The sequence below is a fragment of the Camelina sativa genome, chromosome 18 (genome assembly GCF_000633955.1).
Source record: "Camelina sativa cultivar DH55 chromosome 18, Cs, whole genome shotgun sequence".
NCBI classification, from domain to species: Eukaryota; Viridiplantae; Streptophyta; class Magnoliopsida; order Brassicales; family Brassicaceae; genus Camelina; species Camelina sativa.
This window is the reverse complement of record NC_025702.1, coordinates 10,568,955-10,592,314: the sequence shown is the minus strand read 5'-3', so window position 1 is coordinate 10,592,314 and position 23,360 is coordinate 10,568,955. Positions and strand designations below refer to the sequence as shown.

The window sequence follows — 23,360 nt, the reverse complement described above, 5'->3', positions numbered from 1 at the left end:
TGAGTGAAATAGATAGCATACCTAAATATACAGATTTCTTTACACAACCAATTAATTTGGAGATGATTTGAAATTAAAACTTTGACTGAAAACAGTAGTGAATTTAGGTAAATAGTATTACTGGCAATGCAAAACATGGTGAAACCATAAAAAGTCACATGCACCAAACCATTGCCCTATATATATGTTCATCGTTCTATGGTTTTGAGGTTGTTTTACTTTCACCTTGAATACAAAAAGAAGCAATCTGACCAAACCAAATCACTCACAAAGTCTGAACCTGTTCTTCCTCATTCGCAACGCAAAGGTATCATTATTTTCATTACCTACGTTACTTTGCATTAGTCTTCTTTTTCTTTTGTTCTCATTTGGTTTTGTTCTTATTAGCAACCTGTGTACTTTGATTTTGTTTTCGATTTGTCTTGTTTTACACTCTTCTCCTTCGTGTTGATAAATGGTTTTGCGTGATTCCATTTTACTTATTTCTTTGAACAAGTTTGATATTTAATGAACTTTAAAGTTGGCGCAAAAGCCATTTATTCAAATATCTTTTTCCACATGTGTGCTTGGGGCAAAAGCTATCCCACTTTACTCTGTTTCAGATTTTAGGGTTGTTTCATTTGCTGATCAATCTCTCTATCTTGTAGGATCTTGTGGCACTACTTTGACGAAGAAAATGTTGCAAATGGACAGAAGAATTGGTGAAAACATTCGAGAAGAAGCTAGAAGAGCGAAAGCGATTGCTGTGGAGATGTACAGAACAGGTGATTTCTGTGGAGCCAAAGAGTTTGCTGTAAGGGCACAAAGGCTTAACCCTTCACTCTGTGGTCTTCTCCGTCTAAATGCGGTTCTTGACGTGCGCATGGGTTTCGCCAAGCAAATCAACGGTGAAATTGATTGGTATGCTGTGTTATCGGTTGACCCGACCGCAGATCTTGAAACAATCCAGCAACGTTACCAGAAGCTATCTCTGGACATCATCCTTGATGACTGTGACAACACTGTTTGTAGCATTGATGAAGCCAACATGTTACTGACTGGTTCCTGGAATCATCTGTGCAATGAAGAGGCGAAGCAAGTTTATGACATGAGACGTCAAGAACAGCTACAACTACAGAATCTGAGAAGAGCCTCGGAGGCGTTTTCTAATTCCGTGGATAATAGCACCTTCTGGACATTATGCCGTTCTTGTAACATGAAGTATGAGTTTCCAGGTAGATGCAAAGATCGCAGGGTTATGTGTGTTCATTGTTGCATGCCATTTGACGCTTTGGAGTGTCCTGGACCATCGATGAATCGTTTTACTCCATCGACTTACGAAAAGCAGCAGCAGCTCAGGAGAGCGGGAACGATTCAGGTTCCGAGCTTCACTAACAATCCGGTGGTTCTGTCAGCAGTGCCTGAACCTGTCTTGACATCTCAAAGAACTTTTGATCAAGTAAACAGAGTTGGTCAAGAAACAGTTGAAGCTAGGTTTGAACAACCTCCATCGAGAGTTTCTGGTCCTGTGAACCAGTTAAGGAGAGCTAGTGGAGGAGATAACAAACGAAAGGGACCTCTACTAACAAATGTTCCTCAGTTCAGAAGAATCAGTGAAGACGCAGGGCTCAGAGGTATGATTGAAAAGGGTAAGAGTTTGGTCGAACAGATCACTCTTGGAAGGTTAGTTTCTGCTTCTCAACAAAACAATGTTGCTTCTGCTTCTTCAGCAACAAACATACCTCAAGGCTCCAAGAACTGCATAGCAGCGGAAGGAGTAAAGTGTGAAAGCAAGAACACTAATGTTGTGGTTAAAAAGGAGGAACCTGATGCAGTGTTTGTGATTGTTCCAGATACTGATTTCCACAACTTTGACAATGACCGAACCAAAGCTTCGTTTCGAGAAGGAAACCAGGTATGGGCTGTTTATGATGATAAGGGAATGCCTCGTTTGTATGCAATGGTCCATGGTCTTGTCAGTCAAGAACCATTCAAGATGTGTTATTCTTGGCTGTATAGCAAGAATAATGAGGAACTAGGTCCAATGAAGTGGATTGAATCAGGTTTTTACAAGACCACCGGAAGCTTCTCAATCGGTAAGCAAGAATATTGCGATTTTTTCGACTCATTTTCACATAGAGTCAAGTGGGAAAAAGGTGCCAACGGGTTTGTGCACATCTATCCGAATAAAGGTGATTTTTGGGCTCTCTATACAAACTGGTCACCATCTTGGAACAGTTCAACTCCTGAAGAAGTTGTGAACAATTATCAATTAGTTGAAGTGCTTCATGATTTCGAGGAAGGAGTAGGTTTACCGGTTGTGCCGCTAGTCAAAGTCCCTGGATACAAAGTTGTGTTTCGTCGCCATCCATATCAGTGGACAATCCCAAAGTGTGAACTGTTTAGGCTATCCCATCAGGTGGATTCTCATTTTCTTACAAGTGAAGATGGTGAGAATGTTCCTGTAGGTTTCTTGGAACTTGATCCTGCACATTTGACACCAGAGCTTCTCAATGTTGTCACTAAGGAGGAGATGAGAGGATTGGAGAATGTGGCTTTCAAGAAACCAAAGGAGGAGGCTGATGGGGGCGAAGCAAAAAAGAAGCTTGGAATGATGAGAAAACTGGAGACTGTGGTCAAGAAACCAAAGGAGGAAGTTGATGATGGTGTGGGGAGTTCGAGCAATGCTGCAAATGATGGGGAAACTACAAAAGTGAAGCTTGAATTGGAAGGCGACAAAGAGGAGAAGCTTTAGATGCAAGAGATCAATTTTCTCAAGAAAACCCTGTTTTGTTTTTTTCTAGACTTGTTTCATTAAAACTACAATAAATCTGAGTTAGTATCAGTGGGATGCTGATTCAATGACTTTTGTTTTTACTTTTCGTTTTTATATTTGGAAGTTGTATCTTGAAACAGGGTTATCTGATTGGAATGAGACTTTGATCTTTTATTATATCATTTTAAGACTTCTATTATATTTGAAAGTTTTCATGTGGTTTGCAATGAGTCTTTGGACATTTAAGGATTCCTCTCAGATTTGTTCTTAGATGTAAAGATTATAAAAACAGAGGGCAGTCTTGTTCTGTCTCCCATTATTAAACTAAGAACGGTCTACAGAGAAAGAGCAGATTCAAGGAATGCTTCAGATACGCACAGGACCAGGTAATGTTGATCCTGGAATGATGATGGGTTCTATTGAAACCAAAAACCAAACGGTCAAAAGAGATTAGTGTTTTGATTATGTAGCAGGTACGTACCAGTGTACCATATGAGTCATTGCCCATAAGGGTACTTCAACAATGGAACAAACGATATGAGGAAGTAGGTTTCAGAAGTATTAAAGCCCTTAGATACTTCATGTGATGAGATTTAACCATTTAATGTGAAGTTTTGGTTCATTCAAATGGTGTTGTGGCCTTTACGTTTTATCAAACTTAAAGAGGACAAACCAATACATCGATTTCAGTTCCACAGCAAAAAGTTTTCATTCTGTTCTGTAAATGATAACTTGAAAGATTTCATTGCCAAGTCCATAAGGAGAAACTGAAAAATAACAACAATACAGCAGTCATCTGGGAGAAGAAAAACCTCAGAAACATGTCCAAAATCGCATTAACTGCTTGCCGATTCCGTTGAGTGTTCACGGACACTCTTGCGCAGGTTTCTCTTTTCAGTCCAATGCTATTCCCGGAATTGGTGGAAGCAGCCCATCTTTCAATTGTCAACTGGAGAACCATGGTAATCCAGACTCTAGGCATTTTTGTCCCTCTGGTAAGGGAACTATAGGTCCCAAGACGAGACGCCATAAATCAAGAATGATTGTTACCAACATAGCAGCACCCAAAGCATCAACAGCCACTCGGGATAAATCCCATTCGTTACTTGATTTCTCATCCATCCTGCAAACCCCCACCAATTAATAGAATGCATAAGAAAACACAAAGACATTTAAGTAAGAAAAATGATGAAACTTAGGAAGACAATATATAACATTAAAGATCATGAAAGGCCAAGAAGTCGAGAGATGAAAACATATCACAGAGATGGCACAATGGTTGAAAGAATTTCTCAAGGCAGTTAAGAAAGAAGGGTCATGGTTCTCCATATAAGTCACTAATTCCTTTATGATACCCTACAGATAATGCAAACCTCAGTTTTGATATGCAAAAGTCATGATGCTGAAAAGATTCACCGTTTCTATAAGATCAGGAAATTCGTAATAAAGAAACTACTCGGTAATAAAGAAAACTATGGCTTGAGGCTGTTCTTTACCTGAAGAACATTGGGAAGCTCACAAGGAAGTAAATGGCATAGAACAAACATCCAACTCTGTACATGGCACTTCGGTCCACAAACTCGTAGTAAGGAAACTGGACACGTTGAAAACAACCAAACATATGAATGGAAGTGATTAGTTTCCAAACAAGATTCTAGCATGATGAATTAGATAAACATAGCCTTTAAGCAGATTTCAAAAGAAATTTATGCTATTTGATAAAACACAAAGTAAGGTGCCTTGTGGAATTTTTATAGTTACTATCACAGAGATGAAGAAATCAAAACATACATTTGCAATAGCAATAGTCTCCAAGTATGCAATGAAATAAGAAAGCGCCAGTATCCATGCAGCCTCAAAACACCATTTCAGAGAATCTGGTAAATCAGCAATGGAATGTCGTAGCCTTCTAAGAGTCATGTTCGAAGCAACGTGGTAAAAGAGGAAGCAAACATGTGTTAGGAAGAATGTAGTGTGAGGCACCTGTTCAACACAGACACACACACACACACAAAAAAAACCCTGCAATGAGCCCATGGAAACAAGAAAAATACTCGACAGAACACAGTAATCCACTTAATATTGTTGTGCTTACATTATTCATTTTCCATGATGGAAACGTATAGGACGCTCCAAGAACTTTAAAGAAATAGTGTGTCCAAAAGTAATTTCCCACATAGCTGAAAACAATAATCCAGAGATTTGCCTGTGGTAGTGGAATTAAAGTTCCAATCAATACAACTACAAGATGAAGAATCATGAGAATGAAAACTCTCACCACTAACCTTGATCAAACTAAAATCAAAAGTATCATCTCAAACTTAAATTTAAATCAACAAAGAGTTTGAAACTATATTGCACATAGAAGAAAGAAAAAGAAAAAAAAAAAGCTTGCCTTAACCCAATAACGGTCCTTCCAGCATAAACTTCTGTCAGCCTGAGAAGGAAAAAAATGCATATATATTGAGTGAAGAGGAACAGAGGTATCCTTTCAATTGTACTCAAGTAGATGATTATGGCCATAGACAAGTGAAAGCAAAGCTCACAGTGAAAGCAAAGTTCTCAACAAGTAAACAAAGTCAACACAGCTAAACATATAAGATATCTGCAATTTTTAATCAAGCAAGTACAATAACACTGTTCTGGTATCTTCAACCTATACTGGTAAAAGTAGCATCAACACAAGTCCAAGGTGAAATGGTGACAGAGTTGTTAAAAGTAGAGAAACCTTTCCAATGAGTAACATTGGTATGAGGAAAGCAGGAACAGCTGAAACCAAGGCCAGAAGCAGATACTCCAACTCCGTGAATGTCTATACACAAAGCAATCAAAATCTTCAGATCTCTTTAAAGAAATGGCGATTGAACACAAAACTAAAGAAGAGAGACCTCGTAAAGCTTGTAAGGAACAACGATCCCTAAACAGAGAGTGAGCCAGAAGGGAGTGTAGAAGAGGAAGAAGAGTTCCCCCCATCTCTTACTCGGATTCGCTGCCAGCCACAAGCTCGGCGGCGGTGATGAACTTCCTATATCAATCAATCAGGTGAAAAAGGTTACCAGAGAGATTCGAATCAGAAGAAGAGAAGAGAGAGACATCCGTCGGCGTTAGATTTTTCTTTTTTGTTACCTGATGATGACATAATCGTTCTCGCTCGCTGGCTCCGATGTTGACTTTTGAGTGTGTGTGAGAGAGAAGAGAGAGATGATGATGATGATGATGATGATGGGGTACTACGAGCGACCCACCAAAAGATCTGAATCAAGGTCACGTGGCAGCTGCACGCTTTTGTGATCCCTTCATATATTTTAACGTTAATTTATGACATCACCGGCTTTTATATCATACTCCGTAAGCCAAATCCAGTTTTTTCAAATGATGATACTTTATAGTTTTTTTTTTATATACTTTTACATCTCATCAATTTTTTTTTGTTTTTTTTGTTTTGGGTATATATATGTTAAAAAAAATAGATGAATTTTGGTAAATACAAGAGGCTTAATTGCAAAAAGAAAATAAAAGAAAAGAAAAAAGTTGTTGTGAAATCGTAAAATAATTGGAGTATTTATTTATAACCTATATCGTGGTATCATGTAAAATAATGTTGTTAGGACCTATTATTTGCATTCTCGGACCTATTATTCTAAAGTACCATTAGAAAGTATTTTTAATAAAAGAAAGGGAAGAACCAAGATCCATAATACGAAAACCAAAATCAGAATGAGGAAGAAAAAGATATCGTGATGTAAGTCTATTATTCCTTGCATTATAGGTGTAGCTAGAGACGATTCAAGAGGATCCAGCTAGGCTGAAAGCGGAGGATTCTTTCGCCCGCGCGTACATATTCTATTGAGCGTATACGATCATTGAGCCGGTCACTGCCCTCAACCCTACTACGAGGATATAGGGGATAGCACAGAAGGATACTATCTATCTCCTGGATAAAATAATATATTGTATTTGCTTCAAACACATACCAATTCAATTATATACTATTATGTACTAAACTAATATCATTCATTTATATACGATTAATTTTGTCTATTTTCTGATTAATTAAAGGGAAAGTTGCACTCTCACACACTTTATAACAAAACACTAGGATTTTAACCCATGGTTATCAATTTAATTTTATAGTATTTTTTTATTTAACCCAAGTGACACAACTTATGTTTTATTTAATTATCAAAATTATGAATATTTTTTTGGTAATGTAGAAGAAAAAATCAGTTTCATTTTCTTAAATATAATATTTTGAAGTCGAGATTTTAATTTAAATCTGAAATAAATTTTGTAGAATATTAGATTTTTTTCTTTATGTTTTTAGAAAAAAATTGATAGATTTTAATTTTGAAGACAAACATAAATTTATTGTAGATATATTTAGGAATGCTATGTTAAATATAAAGATTATATAAATGTAACCCCAAATTAATTTAGGTAAATAAGAATCAATTAATAGAGATATTTTATGAACTGATTTTGTTTGCGATTTTATAACCATACTAGATTTTACCCCGTGGTACACCACGAGACTATTATTTTGTTGATATGATACTGTAAAATGGTTTAGAGGTCCTTGTAGTCGATGGTGAATTGCATATATATACTGTTAGCGGTTGTAGGTAGGATTTTGTACAAACTCTTGATTCGCAAGTTAAATACGGGCCCAAAATATTCGGCAATCTTAAGGAGTATTCGGATAATTGAATCGGTTATAATTTTAGTTAAAAACCCGACCCAAAGTTGGTAAAAAGTGATGGCATCCTATTGTACTCCAAAAATGTATTATGAACTCTATATGTGGATATACTTGTTTGGTTACAAATATAGTAAGGCAATTTTAAAAATATATATCCGTTTATAAAAATTCAAATCACATCATATGCTGAAAAAAAGTTAAAAATTTATTAACTTTATGTATTAAATAGTAATTAAAATAATGAAATATAAAATTAAATAAAAGTGAAAAAATAATTATATTTTAATCTAACATATTGATTTAAATTAGGTAGATAGATTTTAGGAAGTTAATATTATCAAATAAGGAAATAATGTGTTTGGTTGTAAGAATTGTAGAGAATTTAGCGGGGACTTGTTTGGATACAAAGATAAGAGAGGGTGACACAAAAATGTACTCCAAAAATGATAAGATAGATTTTAGTTATATTTTATAAAAAATTTTAGAGATTAACTTTGTAATTTATTATAGCTAAAAGAGTAGATTGCGAAATGTATTTCAAAATGTTAAAATATAGATATACTCCAAATGGAAAAAGGGTAAAAGTTGGAATGTGTAAATGTAATTTTGAATTTCTGTGAGTAAAATGTAAATATATGAAAAGTTGAAAATGATATCCTACTATTGTACAAGTGTGGACAAAAGCCCTAGTGGCAAAACGTCAACCTCTCCCAGAAGGCCAGAACCCCACCAACCACTGCGTCTGTGACATTCTCTAAACATCATTTTGCACTCAAGAGAAGAGACAAAAGACTAAATTAATTTCATGGCTCAAATCACTGCGACCTCTCTTCTTCCTCAGCCTTCTTCCTCCTCTGCTCTCCCTTCCCGTATTCCCCACTATGCCTATGGTCTCTCTCTCTCTGCTCTCAAACATTTATTCTTGATTTAAGACTTTGTGTACTAATACCATTCTAGAATTTCAAACCATAGATAAAATAATATTTGATTGTTTATCGCAGCTTCAGGTCCCTTCAGATGTCAGAATGTAGCTTTCCCGAGAACCACTTCACTAGCTCCAGAGGTACGTACCCTCTTTATCTATGGCGTTTGAAATCCTCTTTTGCTAATTCTGAAATGTTTGTTAAAAATGGCTCATTTTGGTAACTGCAGCTTAACCGCAATGTCGTTGTTAGCAATCAAGTCACCGCTTCCCGCAGCTGCAAGAATCAAGGTGAGTTTAGTTCTACTCTATTAATTAGAAACACTTTTAGCAAATTAGTATTGTATTGTCTCTGTGTGTAACTTTCGAATCATCAAAAAGATTATCTTGTATCTACATAGTTGCCAGTTGCCACTAAGATATATAACAGTAAGTTTTATTTTGATTTGTAGCTATTCGAGCTGTTCTATCTGGTGATGGAAATGGTGTGGTGGTTACTGATGCAAAGGGTGTTGGGCTTCGTGGGAAACTCAACAAAGTTGTTCTAGCCTACAGTGGAGGTTTAGACACTTCTGTCATTGTGCCTTGGCTCAAGTATGCTTCTTTTCTTTTCTTTTTCTGGAGCTCTAACATGAATTACTTTAATAAAATTATAAGACTTGGCTATGGTTTGTGACTTTGTGTGTTGTACTAGTCAAGTAATAAAGATAGAGATCTGAAAACCTTGTATCAGTAGCTAGCTCTAGGCTGTGGATTTCCCTGTTTTTAGATGCTTTGAGCGATGAATTTTGTTTCATGATGTTTACATATCCGTTAACATCTGTGGGCTTACTTTGGACTCTTTGCATTTCCCATGTTTTCAGGGAGAATTATGGCTGTGAAGTTGTGTGCTTTACTGCAGATGTTGGTCAGGTACATCACAAACTGTGCCAATTATTTGACTCTTGAAAATTTGTGTCCTTTTTCTCTTATGTTTGTACTGTAGTTTAGTATCTTCTTTACCTGTTCTAAATGTTTTTTTATCTGCAGGGCTTAAAAGAATTGGAGGGTTTAGAACAAAAGGCCAAGGCCAGTGGTGCTTCTCAGTTGGTCGTTAAGGATCTAACAGAAGAGTTTGTGAAAGATTACATATTCCCTTGTCTTCGAGCTGGTGCCATCTATGAGCGAAAATACTTGCTTGGTACCTCCATGGCGCGTCCTGTTATTGCAAAGGTACCATTTTTGAGAAATTGTCCCTGCAGATAGATGAAGGAATCACATAGTTAAGCCTCCGAGATCTTTAGTGTTCTTAATGAATAACAAAGCTTCTATATGATATAGGCTATGGTTGATGTAGCAGCAGAAGTTGGAGCTGATGCGGTTGCACATGGGTGTACTGGCAAAGGCAATGACCAGGTAAGCTGCGGAAATGTTGTGCTAAAAGCCTTTACATTGTTAAGGCTTCTTATATTGGTTTTAATGTTTAATTCAGGTTCGCTTTGAACTCACCTTCTTCTCATTAAACCCGGAACTTAAAGTTGTGGCGCCATGGAGAGAATGGGAAATCCAAGGCAGAGAAGATGCTATCGAGTATGCGAAGAAGCATAACGTTCCTGTTCCCGTGACAAAGAAATCCATTTACAGCCGAGACAGGAACCTGTGGCACCTCAGTCATGAGGTAACAACACTAATCAGGTTTTTACATTTTTCAATTCATAACAAAGTTGTGTCCTGCTTTCTGAAATCCGATATCTTCTTGATTGTAAGGGAGATATATTGGAAGATCCTGCAAATGAGCCAAAGAAAGATATGTACATGATAAGTGTAGACCCTGAAGATGCTCCTGATGAGCCTGAGTACATCGAGATAGGGATAGAATCAGGGATCCCGGTCTCTCTCAACGGGAAGACTCTCTCTCCAGCCACACTTCTCTCCGAACTAAACAAAATAGGCGGAAAACACGGAATAGGCCGCATTGACATGGTAGAGAACCGTCTAGTTGGAATGAAATCTCGTGGAGTGTATGAAACACCAGGAGGCACAGTTCTATTCAAAGCTTGCCAAGAACTAGAATCACTAACATTGGACAGAGAGACAATTCAGGTTAAAGACTCGTTAGCACTCAAATATGCAGAGATGGTTTACGCGGGAAGATGGTTTGACCCATTGAGAGAATCAATGGACGCCTTCATGGAGAAGATAACGGAGAAGACAACAGGGTCGGTTAGATTGAAGCTGTACAAAGGGAGTGTGACAGTGACGGCGCGACAGAGTCCGTTTAGTCTGTATAGACAGGATATATCATCGTTTGAAGGGAGTGAGATTTACAACCAAGCGGATGCAGCTGGATTCATTCGGTTATATGGTCTTCCTATGAGAGTTAGAGCCATGCTTGACAAGGGAATCTAAATGTGTTCTATATTCTCTTCGTCTTGTTGATGATTTGTGTTTTGCATTTTTGCGATTATTTAGTTTTTTTCAAGGCTTTTGAATTCAGACTTGAGGGTTTCTCTATACAAGAAAATCTATTGGTTTCTTTTGTTTTTAATGGTAAAGTATTGATTTTTATGTAATTGTATGAAAAATGTGCGATATAGATGTAGAAGAAAGACTCGTTTTCAAAGTTGGGTGTATCATCACCAACCCCTGGGGGTTGGTCGAGGTCTCGAGGGGCAGGGCCTTGCAGTTGTTGGCACAGTGGAGGGTAATATCGTAAAAAGAGTAGACTAAACATTGGAAGCATCGAATCCTCTATACACGCACTTCAAAGAGAGAACCCACCACCAGACCAAATCTAATTCCTCTGTAAGAGACGAACGAACATGGCGACGAGTAGTGCGGCTTCTTCTGTAGATATGGAAGACATTCAGACCGTTGATCTCATGTCTGAGCTTCTTCGCCGTATGAAATGTGCTTCTAAGCCTGACAAACGTCTCGTCTTCATCGGTAAACTTATCACTTTCGATCTCTGAAAGTTTTCACTCAATTGTCACTTCGGTGGTGTGATCTATGTGAATTGCGTAGTGAAAGTTTCGATTTTTATCTGTTCTAGTATGTAAAATTTGCATTTTTTTTGCTGCTATCGCTAATCCTTTATCTGATGATCATAGTGAATTTAGCTCAGATTCTTGTTTAACCCCAAAGATAGATGAACAAAGAATGTGAATTTACCTGTTTCATGTCTGTGCTCTAGGCTTATCTATGGTTTGCATTGGCAGGTCCACCTGGTTCAGGAAAAGGTACACAGTCTCCGGTCATAAAGGATGAGTTTTGCTTGTGCCATTTGTCTACCGGTGACATGCTTCGAGCTGCTGTTGCTGCTAAGTCCCCTCTTGGTGTTAAGGCCAAGGAGGCAATGGACAAGGTAACAGAAAAAAACACAAACTTGGTTTGTTTCTGTTAAGCTTTCATGTATTTAGTTTTGAATCGTAACTTTATGTCCAGGGAGAGCTTGTTTCTGATGACTTGGTTGTTGGTATCATGGATGAAGCAATGAACAGACCCAAATGTCAGAAAGGTTTCATTCTTGATGGGTTCCCTAGGACTGTGACCCAAGCTCAGAAGGTTTCTGATTCTTTTCTGTGCTTGGTCCTTTGTGTATCTGCTCTGGTTAATGTTCTTCTGACCTTGTTTTATAAAATCATGTAGCTTGATGAGATGCTTAACAGAAGGGGAGCTCAGATTGATAAGGTGCTTAATTTTGCGATCGATGATTCTGTTCTGGAAGAAAGAATTACTGGAAGGTGGATTCACCCTTCGAGTGGAAGAAGCTATCATACTAAATTCGCTCCTCCTAAAGTTCCCGGAGTTGATGATGTAAGGAAACTATCTCATCTCATTCCTAATATTGGACTAGCAAATCGGATCTGTGAATATTGATCTCTGTATCAACTTGATTGTTGTCAGGTTACTGGAGAGCCATTGATTCAACGTAAAGATGACAATGCAGATGTTCTTAGGTCAAGGCTAGATGCATTCCATAAGCAGACACAACCGGTAAGTTTCCCCTTAAAGCATTTGAGCTTGAGTGAGGAGGAGTATTGGAGATTTTGATTGTTGTTGTTGTTGTTGTTGTTGCAGGTAATTGACTACTACGCAAAGAAGGGTAATCTGGTTAACATACCAGCAGAGAAGGCCCCGGAAGAGGTTACGAAAGTGGTGAAGAAGGTTGTGTCTACATGAAAACTGAAATGAGTTTGAGAATTGAGATCTCTCTTTTTTTCTCTCTTAAATAACTCTCCTGAGGTTTTTGTTTCCCATCCCGAATGTCTTTTGTCTTAAGAGCAACATTTGCTGCAGTTTTGTGCAGTGTTTCACTAAGGTTTATTGTTTGCGACTGGCAATGTCAGGTGAGAAAAGGAAAAAAAAAATGACAGATATGTTGGAACATTGAAAACATTAGAATGTGATATGAACTTCATGATATGGTATTAATACTAAAACTTTGAATAAATTTCAGTTATTCTACTAAACACCTAGTAGCACAGGAACCATTATGCAGCCTCACAATACATAGTTACAGTTTTTGTTTTTCTAAAACCCTGGTCCATTAAGTATTGTGATGTGTGTTTTCTACTTACTAGACAAAAGCTTAACAAAAACAAACCAAGTTTGTGTTTTTTTCTGTTAAGCTTTCATGTGTTAAGCTTTCATGTATAATGCCAAACCAATTATGGAAAATCGAAATTGAATAAGGTAAGATATTATAGTTTCTTTTTTCATTAAAACATTTTAAACTTGTAATTAAAAAGGAAAATAAAAATTGATGTTGTTCACATATTTAGGGAAATATATATTTTCATACTCGATTTTCCTAATTTATTTTTTTTTTTAACTTTTTTTATTAAATGTTTTAGTTACAATGGCATATGATGTAAATATTGCCCAACTTCAAGCCTTCTTGTGAAAAATGCTGTAAAAATAATAATATAGATAACCTAACACATTAAATTTTATGTCTTTGTTTGAAAAAAAAAAAAAAATTATGTCTCTATGGTTAGCCAATTTCGACTGAGTACTGCAACAAGATTTCTGAAGGCACATGCGAAGAAAACAAAGATCATGAAAAACCGATTGGCAGTCTTAGGAAAACTTGAATTGAAGTCTGAACTAATATTTTTATTAGATTAAAAAACTTATTATATAAAGTTGGGTTTTCAAATTAGCAATTAACATGATCATAACATGTGTTAAGTATACTGATGAGATGTTGACACGTGTCAAAATTATTATTTTTCAAAACATCTAATTAAGAAAATAATATTAAATCTAAATAAAATTTACTTGTTTATATCTATAAAAAAATTTCTAAATCAAAAAAGAAAATTAACAAAACTAATCTATTTTCCACTGTATGCTACTTATATTATATGTGTTTTCTCAATAAGATTTTGACATGTATAAACAAAAGAGTAATTCACTAAACATGTATATTATTATTAATAAATATTAGTGAACAATAAATTTTTAAAAATAACATAAGTTATGTCAAAAGAATTATTGTTTTTGAAACATAATAGGACAGCTAATTAAGAAAATAACTTTATATCTACATAACATTACATGTTTATATCGAAAGACCGAAAGCTTTGTTCATTGATTTTTTTTTCTGATATAATTTTGCCGATATATTGCGTGGGTCTTTGATTCGTGCGGGTTTTTCAATGGAAGCTATAATATGCAATTAAATGAAATCGAAGTATATAATGCGCGCTAATTTAGTTGAGGATGTAGACACTGATGGAGGTTCCAAAAGTGACTCTACAATTAGTAGCATTATAAGTTTGGAAGATAAGTCGGTGGTTGATGTTTCTGGTCAAAATTTAGAGTTTTCTTTTCTAAATAATGTTGATGATCCCGGTACTGAAACAAGAGCTGCTTGATCGAGTATTTGAGAAGCGGTTTCAAATTTGGGAAGTTGGAACGGTATACCATTTTAAAATTGGTTTCTAACCGGATTTATGTAATTTTCTATCGGATTAGGTTCGTAACCGTTTAAATAAGGTATATGGAGAAATATATGAGAACTTTTGATTCCGGTAAAAATAAGTTGAGAATTAATGATTCGAGAATATTTGAGACGAGGTCATAACTTTAAGTTGTTTTGGTACAATTGGATTCTTCTGAAGAGTAAATAGGTCGTTGATCCTTAAGGTGATTATGACATATGTCATGTTTTGGGTTGTAGATAAAGTTTCTATTTTGTATATATGAAATATCTAAGACTTATATATACCATCATGATTATAATTTTCAATTTTTTATTTTATTTTATTATATTCTATTAAATTTCTTTTAATTTTTTAACTTTTATTGGGTTAGTCATAAAATCATTGTAATCGAGTAGATAATTTTCACCAGTTGTTCATCCAATATCTTTGGAGTAAAAAAAACTTCATGGTTAAAGAAATTATGTCACAAAACAATTTTAGTAATTATAAGAACTATAATTATGCCAAAATGAAAGTAAAGCAAAATAAAATTTGTTTAATTTGTTTAGAAGACATTTTATAGGTGGGGATAAAGAGCATACTTTAACAATAACATAATTTTGGGTGTAAGAACATATTTTAATGGTAAATTATAGAGTAAAATTGTATGTGGTTACTTATTAGATGTTGCTTTGATGAATTTGTTTTATGTAAAATATTTTGTGAATAAGTTGTGAAACGTTATTGAAATTTGACAATAATAATATTTGTAATGATGAATATTTGGCGAAAGTTTTAGTGGGATATAATTTAGCTTTAAATTATTGTAATAATTGTTATAATATATTAATATATATATATATATATATATATATATAAATAAGTGTATGAAGGTAAATACAAATATTCTCTAACTTAAATTATTTATAAATTTATTTTAGGAAATAAATTTTCTTTATATATTTTTAAAACACTGTTTAAGGTTTAGGATTTATTTTTTCAATAATTTGTAAATCCGCACATCGTGCGGGCCCTTATCTAATTCATTTATAATAACTGTTTTAGTATGACATTTCAAATTGTATGAAGTGGTATTATAAGGTTTGAGAACCCCAAAAACATTATTTATTTATTTAGTTAGTTTTATAACTTATTTAAAGAAAAAAGGATAATTTAATAACAAAACCAGATTGCTTGTAATATCACACACAAATTATTTTAACATAAAATATCTTTGAAAGTTGTTACTCTTTTGCTAGAAAGGTTACCAGAATTGGTTCAAAGAAACATATTTGTGGACTTTTTACCAACCAAATTTTTGTGACGATCTGGACTGTTATATCTTCTCAACTACTAGTAAAACAGTTTTTGAGCCATACCAGTGTTTAGAGAATTTTTCAGAAAGTGTTGAGAACCACAATAACAAATATGTATATGCAGCTTAGTAAAAGCAGATTTGATAAGGTATATATTATATAAGAAACAAATATGTATATGTAGCTTAGTAAAAGCAGATTTGATTGAACAATGTGATTTAAGTGTGGTTTGTAAGAAAAAAAAAAACATAATATGCATGGTAAGTACAAAACAAGCGGTGTGAAACAATTTTAGATGGTGGAAAAAACAGTATGTGGTACATGATTAAACTTTATAAGGTAAAAACACAATAAATATGTTTTTTTGTGGGGCATTAATATTTTTTATAAATTAAAATTGATTAATGATAATATTAATGATATTTTATCATATTTGTTAGTGTTATTTTAAAAATTAAAGTTAATTTAAATACTTATTGAAATAAATTATCTGGTGCTAATTATGTTAGTCATTGTTACATAAAAATGAAAATGTGGATATAATAATTATCAAAATTTAATTTATATATATTATATTTGGATTGGCCAAAACTTGTCTTCTCCTATAGAATTATAGTGGGTGATATCAAGTTTTTTTATCTCTTACGATTTTTTTATAAGATGTTTTGAATTAAAACAAATATCATTAATATTAATATTAACCAACTAGAAGCTCGTGTGATAGTAGGATCAGCGTATCTTAATCTATATGGAGATGCGCTAATAACACAACAACATAAGCGCAAAGGTCATATAGATGTAGTTGCGGTAAATCTTAATTATCAAGAAGCAGGGTACATAACATCTAATGTGCTAAGCCATGTGGAGCATAGGAAGAGCACTTAATGTGTAAAAAAACATAATATGCATTAGTGTAAAATAAGTAGTAGTGTGAAGCAAAGTTTAGATGGTGAAAAAAAATAAGGTACATAACTTAATTTTTTCAAAAACACAATACACATATTGTTGAAATTAAAATTGATTAATGATATTATTATACAGTATATAATATTTTATAAATAATTTATAGAGATATTCTACTATATGTATCAGTGAACTTGTTTTAAAATTTAAATATAGTGTTAAAATTATGAAAATGAATATAATTATCTAGTGCTACTATTAATTAATCACTGTTCAGTATTAAAGAGTCATAAAATTAAATATAAACTGTATATTATGAATTACAGAGTTATGACTGCAAAAATATAAAAAAAAAATTACAAACTTTAAAGTTAATCTTTATAATATATAAAGACGTAAAATTGAACAATGTGGATATAATAATTATTAGAATTTAAATAATAATTATTATATATGGGTTGGACACAACTTGTCTTCTCTTATCATGGATGATAACAAAAAAAATTTATCTCTTAAAAATTATGCATGTAATCTTATAAGAATATACTCAAACTAATATATCTATATATATATATATATATGTAAAAAAATAATATATACCATTGTAAATATCTTTTTTAAACATTAGAAAATTTAATAAATATTTGAATCAAGTCTCAAAGTAATAGTTACTATCTATAAGTACCTTATAAACTTTATAAAACTTTCTAAATTTTTAAAATTTAAATAATACTTTTAAAAGATAGATAGATGAAAAGGAAAATTTTGAAAAAAATACAATAAAAGGGATATTTCTCAATATTTCTCTTTTGTTATTTAACCACAACATATTCGATGCGTTTATATGAGTATGACACAATACATATTCGATTCCTCATTTTTTCTATTACATTTTAATAATTATTAATTTATTATATCCATATTTTGAATTTTAATTAACAGATAATTAAAAAAGTACAACCACCATAACATTTAAAATTCTAAATTTTAATTAACAGATGATTACAAAAAAATACATTATATAATTGAATAGAAAGTTTAAATGTGGTAATAACTGTTTTTACTTTCACCCTACGTCGTATTTTTCATTGGCGGCCACACGTAAATACTGAAAATATAACTTGCATGTGGGTTCTATAGTTTTGTAACTTAGCGAAATCACGAACGTTGAAGATTGAGTAGATATTTTCTAGGATTTTCTAATACGCTATAATACTAAAAAAATTATACATTCCACCAATTATATGCATACTAAAAGTAAAAGTATCTTCTTCTGGAAATAAATGTCACGATCCACATCCAAAGGAGATTCGTGTCACCACCTTACTCTCCACGCGTCATCATCTTCCCCATCCTACATGCTAATAATAGAAACCAAACTTAAAACTTAGAAAGAAAATAAAAACGTACAACAAAAGAGCAAACAAGATTACGCCATGTGTCCTGCCATCTTTAAAACCAAAACCCTCGCGTTCAGTTACACGTAACTCCAAAGTCGCAGACTTATGTGTCTAACTTTAATCGCATCGCACCTTAAAGCCCCCACTCCTCGCTCTCCCATTGGTCCGTCACTCCCCCCTCGTACCGCGAGTCTCATGTCGGACCCAAACATCACGCCACGTCTCTACTCTTTCGTCCAATCACGTCGTTGCGCTGTTCATCGTTTGGTCTCGCACGTGGCAGAGTTTTCTCCGAACGTGTCGAACGTAACAGTATCGTTTCTTTATATACCAAACACCAACACGCTTCACCTTTCTCCAACAAAACCAAAAACTAAACTGGTTTGTTAGAATATATCTATATAAAAAGTATGAATTCTCGGGGAGGTTGTTGTATCGCGAGGTACGGTGGTGGTGGTGGTGGTGGTGGATATGATATGTCGAAGGTTGATCGGATTATGCTCCGGTACCGTCCGATTGCACCGAGACCTGATTCCGGTGGATCTCCGTCTTCACCGACGGATAAAAACGGATCGGCGTTAACTAACGTTTCGTCGAAGTCACGGAGAGGTAAGAGAAAATGTTCAAAGGAGAATAACACTAGCAGTAGCGGTAGCGGATCTGTTAACAGTAACGGTAACAGCAAAAGACGGAGAAACGAAGAGACGAAGAACGGATCTGGTGGTGTCGGTGGTGAGATCGTGACGCTGCCTCTTCTTCCGGACACTCCTGAGAAGAAAAACTTTTCTCCGTCGCAGACTAAGGCGGCGCCGGAGTTAGGTGCGGCGGCGTTGCGGCTGAGTTTTAATGACGGAGGTAACTCTATCAGACGTTATCAGACGGAGTTAACGACGGAGACGGTTGTGTACTCGTCGTTGCTGACGGTGGAGGGTGTAACGGAGAGATGGGTGGTGAAGGAGGGAGAGTATGCTGAGTTAGGGTGTACGGACGAGGAGAGGAGGATGAAACTAGAGAGAGACACGTGTCCGGGTTTTATATCTGACGGCTTAGGGAGAGTCATTTGGACGAACGGGTCGTACAAGGATTTGGTTGTTGGGAAAGATCAGGAGGAGAAGCAGTGTGGTAGTAAGATGAGTGTGTGGCTTGTGATGAAGGAGAAACCTTCGGTAACGTACCGTACGTTCACATGTAGGATGAGATTGCAGTACACGTGTCGTGATAAGGAGGTGAGTTCGATCACTTCGTTCTGTGATGTTTGGAGGATGAGTGACGGTGGCTTTGCGTGGCGGCTTGATGTTGATGCTGCACTGTGCCTCGGACGGTGAGGGGTTGGAAGAGTTTTTGGCCGTTGGATGTTAGATTGATGACATATTAGAGATCTTTGGAACTTACAAGTTTTAGGATTGTACATATTTCGCAGTTTTGTAGCTTTTGATATTTTGATTTTACTTTCGGTTTTGCAGTGTTTCTCTTTATTTTGGGGTTTGTATAAATTCTTGGTTACTCCACTTGGGTATGTTTCTTCTTTAATTGTCTCCTGCGTTGTAGGCTTATCGGAGTAGTACTTAGGTGAGGAGTGTCTCTGTTTAATCACACAATATGCATGCGTAATGAAAATAACAAACCAGCCCAACGGGCGGGTCTCTCCACCGTCATAAAAGATAACAGATCAATTGGCTCCTGCTTTATAGGCTTATCGGACTAGTACTTATGTGAATGTGAGTAGTCTATATATGTTCACTCACACAAAATGCATGCATTAAGAAATAACAATTTCGCCTGACGGGCGGCCTCTTCTTAGTTATCAATACAATATCACCATGTGCTTACAGCACACATGAGAAAAAATCTATAATCAATCAAATTATAACAATTAATACAACTCATTTTTTTTAACACATTAGAGAAAATCTGTAACCAATCAGATTATAACAATTAATACAACTCAACAATTAATACAACTCATTTTTTTTAACACATCAGAGAAAATCTGTAACCAATCAGATTATAACAATTAATACAACTCATATTTTTTTTGCCAAGGACACATTAATTTCTTCTTCTTTATATCGTCCAATTTTAGTATTGTATTTTTTTTTAGCCAAAAACGATAGTAGTAGCGGCGAAGGTCTTAGCGGATTCGTCGGGAAGATTAACTGAAGTATTTGTAGCTCCCATATCGGCTTCTCCACAAAGCCGCCACCTGCTTCCTGCTCCTAGAAAGGAAGAACTGTCGTAGATTCGGTGTAGGAATGGGGAATTAATCGGTTGTGGTGCTTCTAGGAGGGTTTACATAGAAATGAACCTCGTTTCCGACAAACTTCTTTTAAGTGTCGTTTGCAATTTTTTCTTCTTTTCTAATTGGATTTGTAATTTAGATTTTAATTGATTTGTAATTGGCAGCTCTCATATGATGTTGTTGTCGAATATTGCAAATTACAATATTGCAGTATTGCAAGTTAAATTTATAGAAGAAACAACAATAACGAGGGTGGGGAGGAAGGAGAAGAAGAACTGTAGAGATGCATGCGTTAATGTACATATCTCCTCTTCGATTATGGGTAAGTGAATCTTCAATCCTTTTTCTCCAGATTCAGATTGACTTTAATTGATTAGTGTAAAATTTTGATTTAATTCGAGGTAATGCTAACGAAGCAGCTTACCTAAATAATTTTTGCTTCTCCAGAATGTATTTGAAGTGGGGATAAATGATGAACCTTTGAGATTTGAGATTTGGTTTTTTAAATGACTTGCTTGATTTTCAAACTCTTTGTGTAATCTCGAATTCTCCAATCAAAATTTTCATTTAGTTCTTCATTTTTCAGATCTCAAGTGGGAATAAGAGATAATTACGGATAACAAATGAAATCTAAATTAATTTTCTTTTATTGTTGACTAGCCAACTTCTGGATTTTGTTTTTGTGGAGTTAGTTTTTTGTTGTTGCATATATGCCAGTGTGAGGTCAATGCATTTTTATAAGATTGAATTCCTTTTTTGCTACTCCTTGGGTCTGGATTTGGTTCGGCAGATGTTGAGTTTCTTTATACGGAACATTAATTTCTATTTGTTGCAGCAGTCTAATCTTCTGAACTTATTTTTCATCCACCGGCTTTGATTACAACAAGTGTATTTGGTGAAAGGATCTACTGGACTATCTTTACATATGGGGGAAGATACAAAGGGAACTGTATATCCGACAGCAAACAACACTTGTTTTCTTGAAAAGCCAACATAGGCTATGGCTGGAAAAAAGAGAAGGAGAATTATGGAGGTAAGGAAACACAAGAAGTTATGAAAGATGAGGATATGTCTGTACCAAATAAAATGGAGATTGATAATGAGATAAAAAAGATGATCAAAAAGTTGTGACAGAATATACAAAGTCAGAGGTTAAGACAAGTGGAGACAATGCTGAGAATGAAAAAGCTGTAACGGAAGATAAAGAGTAAGAGGTTAACTTGTGATTGTAGGCAAGACTTATCCTTTGGAAGAAGATATGTTATAGTTTTACAAATACTAAAAATGCAGACTAAAATACCAAAAGAGTAAAGAACACTTTTATCTTTGTTTGAAAAGTTTCACGATGGAGCAAGAATAATAAAGATGTTTCTTTGATGAAGAGATTGAACTAGGAACCCATAGGTCAAACTCTTTTCTTCATTTTTATTTACTCGTAGTTTTGATGTTACATCACGAACATTTTTATTTACTCGTAATTTTGATTAAGTATAACTTTGATGTGATTACGAATATGCGATAGAGGTGGATATTGAAATATTTTTTGGTTTGATTTGAGGCGAATTTTGTTTCAGGAAATTTCATTATGAAATTTCAGTATGGTTTTAGCTTTTTGGGATCTAGAGTTTTTTAATATATAAATATTATCTTTTTCGTTTAATGTTGACAAATTAGTTTTTTTTAAGGTAAAAAAAATTGAGAAATGATAATCAATCAATAGAGGGACTGACTTTTTATTTTGTTATTATTATAAAAAACATACAAAAATAATCTTAAAAATAATTAAAATAAAAACAAAATACAGAAACAATCCCGCGGCGAGCGCAGTTACTATTCTAGGTTAGATAATAGAGTGAACACTTCAATAGTTGGAACCATTTGTTACATCAAATTGGTATTGGATTGGACCTTTGGAACGAACCACATTTTATAACCGAAGGATATTATTTACCTTTCTATTTAGTGTTTTCTATAATGGATATTCACTCTTAGATGATTGGCTCCTCTACGTAACCATATTAGCAAACGAAATTGTTAATTCTAAGCCATAAGCGTAACGGTGTGGAAAAATTAAAAAGAGTATTAACAAGACAACTTTGACACTCAATTAATTAATATGTACATGTTGTGGCCTTGTGGGATGTTTACTCCTCAAACGTAACTGCGAATTGTAAAAATTAAACTACTATAAGCGATAAATAAATTTGTTGAGCCAACACACGACTCTTTATTTTTGAGCTAAAATAGTCTTGCAAAAGAATTGCAACCAACATGAAAAACAGACTTTTTCCAAAATGAAAAAGATGAAATTTTTTTTTCATGAACTAACAAAGAGAAATCACAAAAGAATCTGTAATTTCTACAATTTCGTTTTCTGATTTGCGTTATTGAAAATGATTAGTGATTAACTACAGTAAAATCATCACTAAAGCTAAGCCGAAGTTGTATGAATATAACCCAGAGTGAGTCATATATATAACTAAATTAAACAATATGTTATGATGGGAGTTAAAATGACTAAAAAATGTTGACCCATAAAATCGAAAAAATAAAGAATATTATATCTGTTGGTTCTCTACCTCTATAAATTTCTTACCAAACTTTACAAACCTATTCAAATGTATAAGTAAAAATAAAAGTTAAATCGAAAATATATATGTGTTCAAATAAATCGGTAAAGATATCCAAATAAATTTGGTAAGAATTGAGATTTTTTTTTTTTTGGTTCCTTTTGTTAATCAGGTATTTAAGGCAGTAAATGGTCAGTAATTTTGGATTACTCCCAAATATCCCGCATTTAAATTGATATAATTAAAAAATTCGAATTACTATGTTTTATTTAAAAAGTTTCCTCAAACAGCTCAACAATTCAAAATGTCGAACCATCCGCTCCTCCTCCTCCTCCTTCTCCAGTAGAGTCGAAGCTGTCTCCTTCAGCTTTCAATTCAACGATGAAGAGAACGACGACGTCACTACCCAAATCCTCAGAGAGCGGCGACGATTCTTCTTACTCTACACGAAGACCGTCTGCTTCAAGGAGACACCGGAGCTTGAGCCGTTTCTCTCACCGCATGCCGGATCCTGAAATCGAAGTGACTCCGATGAGAAAAGGGAAGTTTGTGAACACCGTGAGAGGTTCTGGATTCGGTGAAATTAGTCTCGATGATTTAGCTGTTGAGTTTTTTGAATCGTTTTCCGGTGAGAGCGAGATTAGTAG

The 23,360-nt window shown here is 34.6% G+C and overlaps 7 protein-coding genes across 8 annotated transcripts in view; 6 read left to right on the top strand and 1 right to left on the bottom strand.

Annotated features, from left to right (window-relative positions):
- LOC104763344 lies at nucleotides 677-2,734 on the top strand. The gene is made up of 2 exons (XM_010486726.1): nucleotides 677-2,081; nucleotides 2,172-2,734. The coding sequence occupies exons 1-2, from the start codon at nucleotides 677-679 to the stop codon at nucleotides 2,732-2,734; spliced, it is 1,968 nt and encodes a 655-aa protein (XP_010485028.1).
- LOC104761032 (cycloeucalenol cycloisomerase) lies at nucleotides 3,420-6,012 on the bottom strand. The gene is made up of 8 exons (XM_010484049.2): nucleotides 5,882-6,012; nucleotides 5,644-5,780; nucleotides 5,484-5,567; nucleotides 5,151-5,192; nucleotides 4,851-4,961; nucleotides 4,547-4,738; nucleotides 4,252-4,349; nucleotides 3,420-3,878 (listed from the first exon to the last, which is right to left on the bottom strand). Exons 1-8 carry the CDS (start codon nucleotides 5,892-5,894, stop codon nucleotides 3,701-3,703), a joined length of 855 nt encoding a protein of 284 aa, XP_010482351.1. The 5' UTR covers nucleotides 5,895-6,012; the 3' UTR covers nucleotides 3,420-3,700.
- On the top strand, nucleotides 8,180-10,936 carry LOC104761031 (argininosuccinate synthase, chloroplastic-like). The gene is made up of 9 exons (XM_010484048.2): nucleotides 8,180-8,344; nucleotides 8,456-8,517; nucleotides 8,607-8,667; nucleotides 8,829-8,970; nucleotides 9,240-9,288; nucleotides 9,406-9,588; nucleotides 9,697-9,771; nucleotides 9,848-10,033; nucleotides 10,123-10,936. Exons 1-9 carry the CDS (start codon nucleotides 8,260-8,262, stop codon nucleotides 10,762-10,764), a joined length of 1,485 nt encoding a protein of 494 aa, XP_010482350.1. The 5' UTR covers nucleotides 8,180-8,259; the 3' UTR covers nucleotides 10,765-10,936.
- Nucleotides 10,957-12,780, top strand: LOC104761030 (adenylate kinase 3). The gene is made up of 6 exons (XM_010484047.2): nucleotides 10,957-11,301; nucleotides 11,574-11,719; nucleotides 11,800-11,919; nucleotides 12,004-12,171; nucleotides 12,262-12,351; nucleotides 12,436-12,780. Exons 1-6 carry the CDS (start codon nucleotides 11,178-11,180, stop codon nucleotides 12,535-12,537), a joined length of 750 nt encoding a protein of 249 aa, XP_010482349.1. The 5' UTR covers nucleotides 10,957-11,177; the 3' UTR covers nucleotides 12,538-12,780.
- Nucleotides 17,735-18,294, top strand: LOC109130419. Its single transcript, XM_019239901.1, has one exon. The coding sequence runs from the start codon at nucleotides 18,010-18,012 to the stop codon at nucleotides 18,292-18,294; it is 285 nt and encodes a 94-aa protein (XP_019095446.1). The 5' UTR covers nucleotides 17,735-18,009.
- LOC104761028 lies at nucleotides 18,262-19,436 on the top strand. The gene has a single exon (XM_010484046.2). It carries the CDS (start codon nucleotides 18,315-18,317, stop codon nucleotides 19,227-19,229), a length of 915 nt encoding a protein of 304 aa, XP_010482348.1. The 5' UTR covers nucleotides 18,262-18,314; the 3' UTR covers nucleotides 19,230-19,436.
- Nucleotides 22,976-23,360, top strand: part of LOC104761027 — a 3,656-nt gene continuing 3,271 nt past the window's right edge. The window contains exon 1 of one of the 2 annotated variants that reach the window (XM_010484044.2): nucleotides 22,976-23,180. In XM_010484044.2, the coding sequence (XP_010482346.1) occupies nucleotides 23,095-23,180 (86 nt within the window). In that variant the 5' untranslated portion in view covers nucleotides 22,976-23,094. Of the gene's footprint in view, nucleotides 23,353-23,360 lie in introns of both variants that reach the window. The other variant, XM_019239876.1, reaches the window with a different exon arrangement.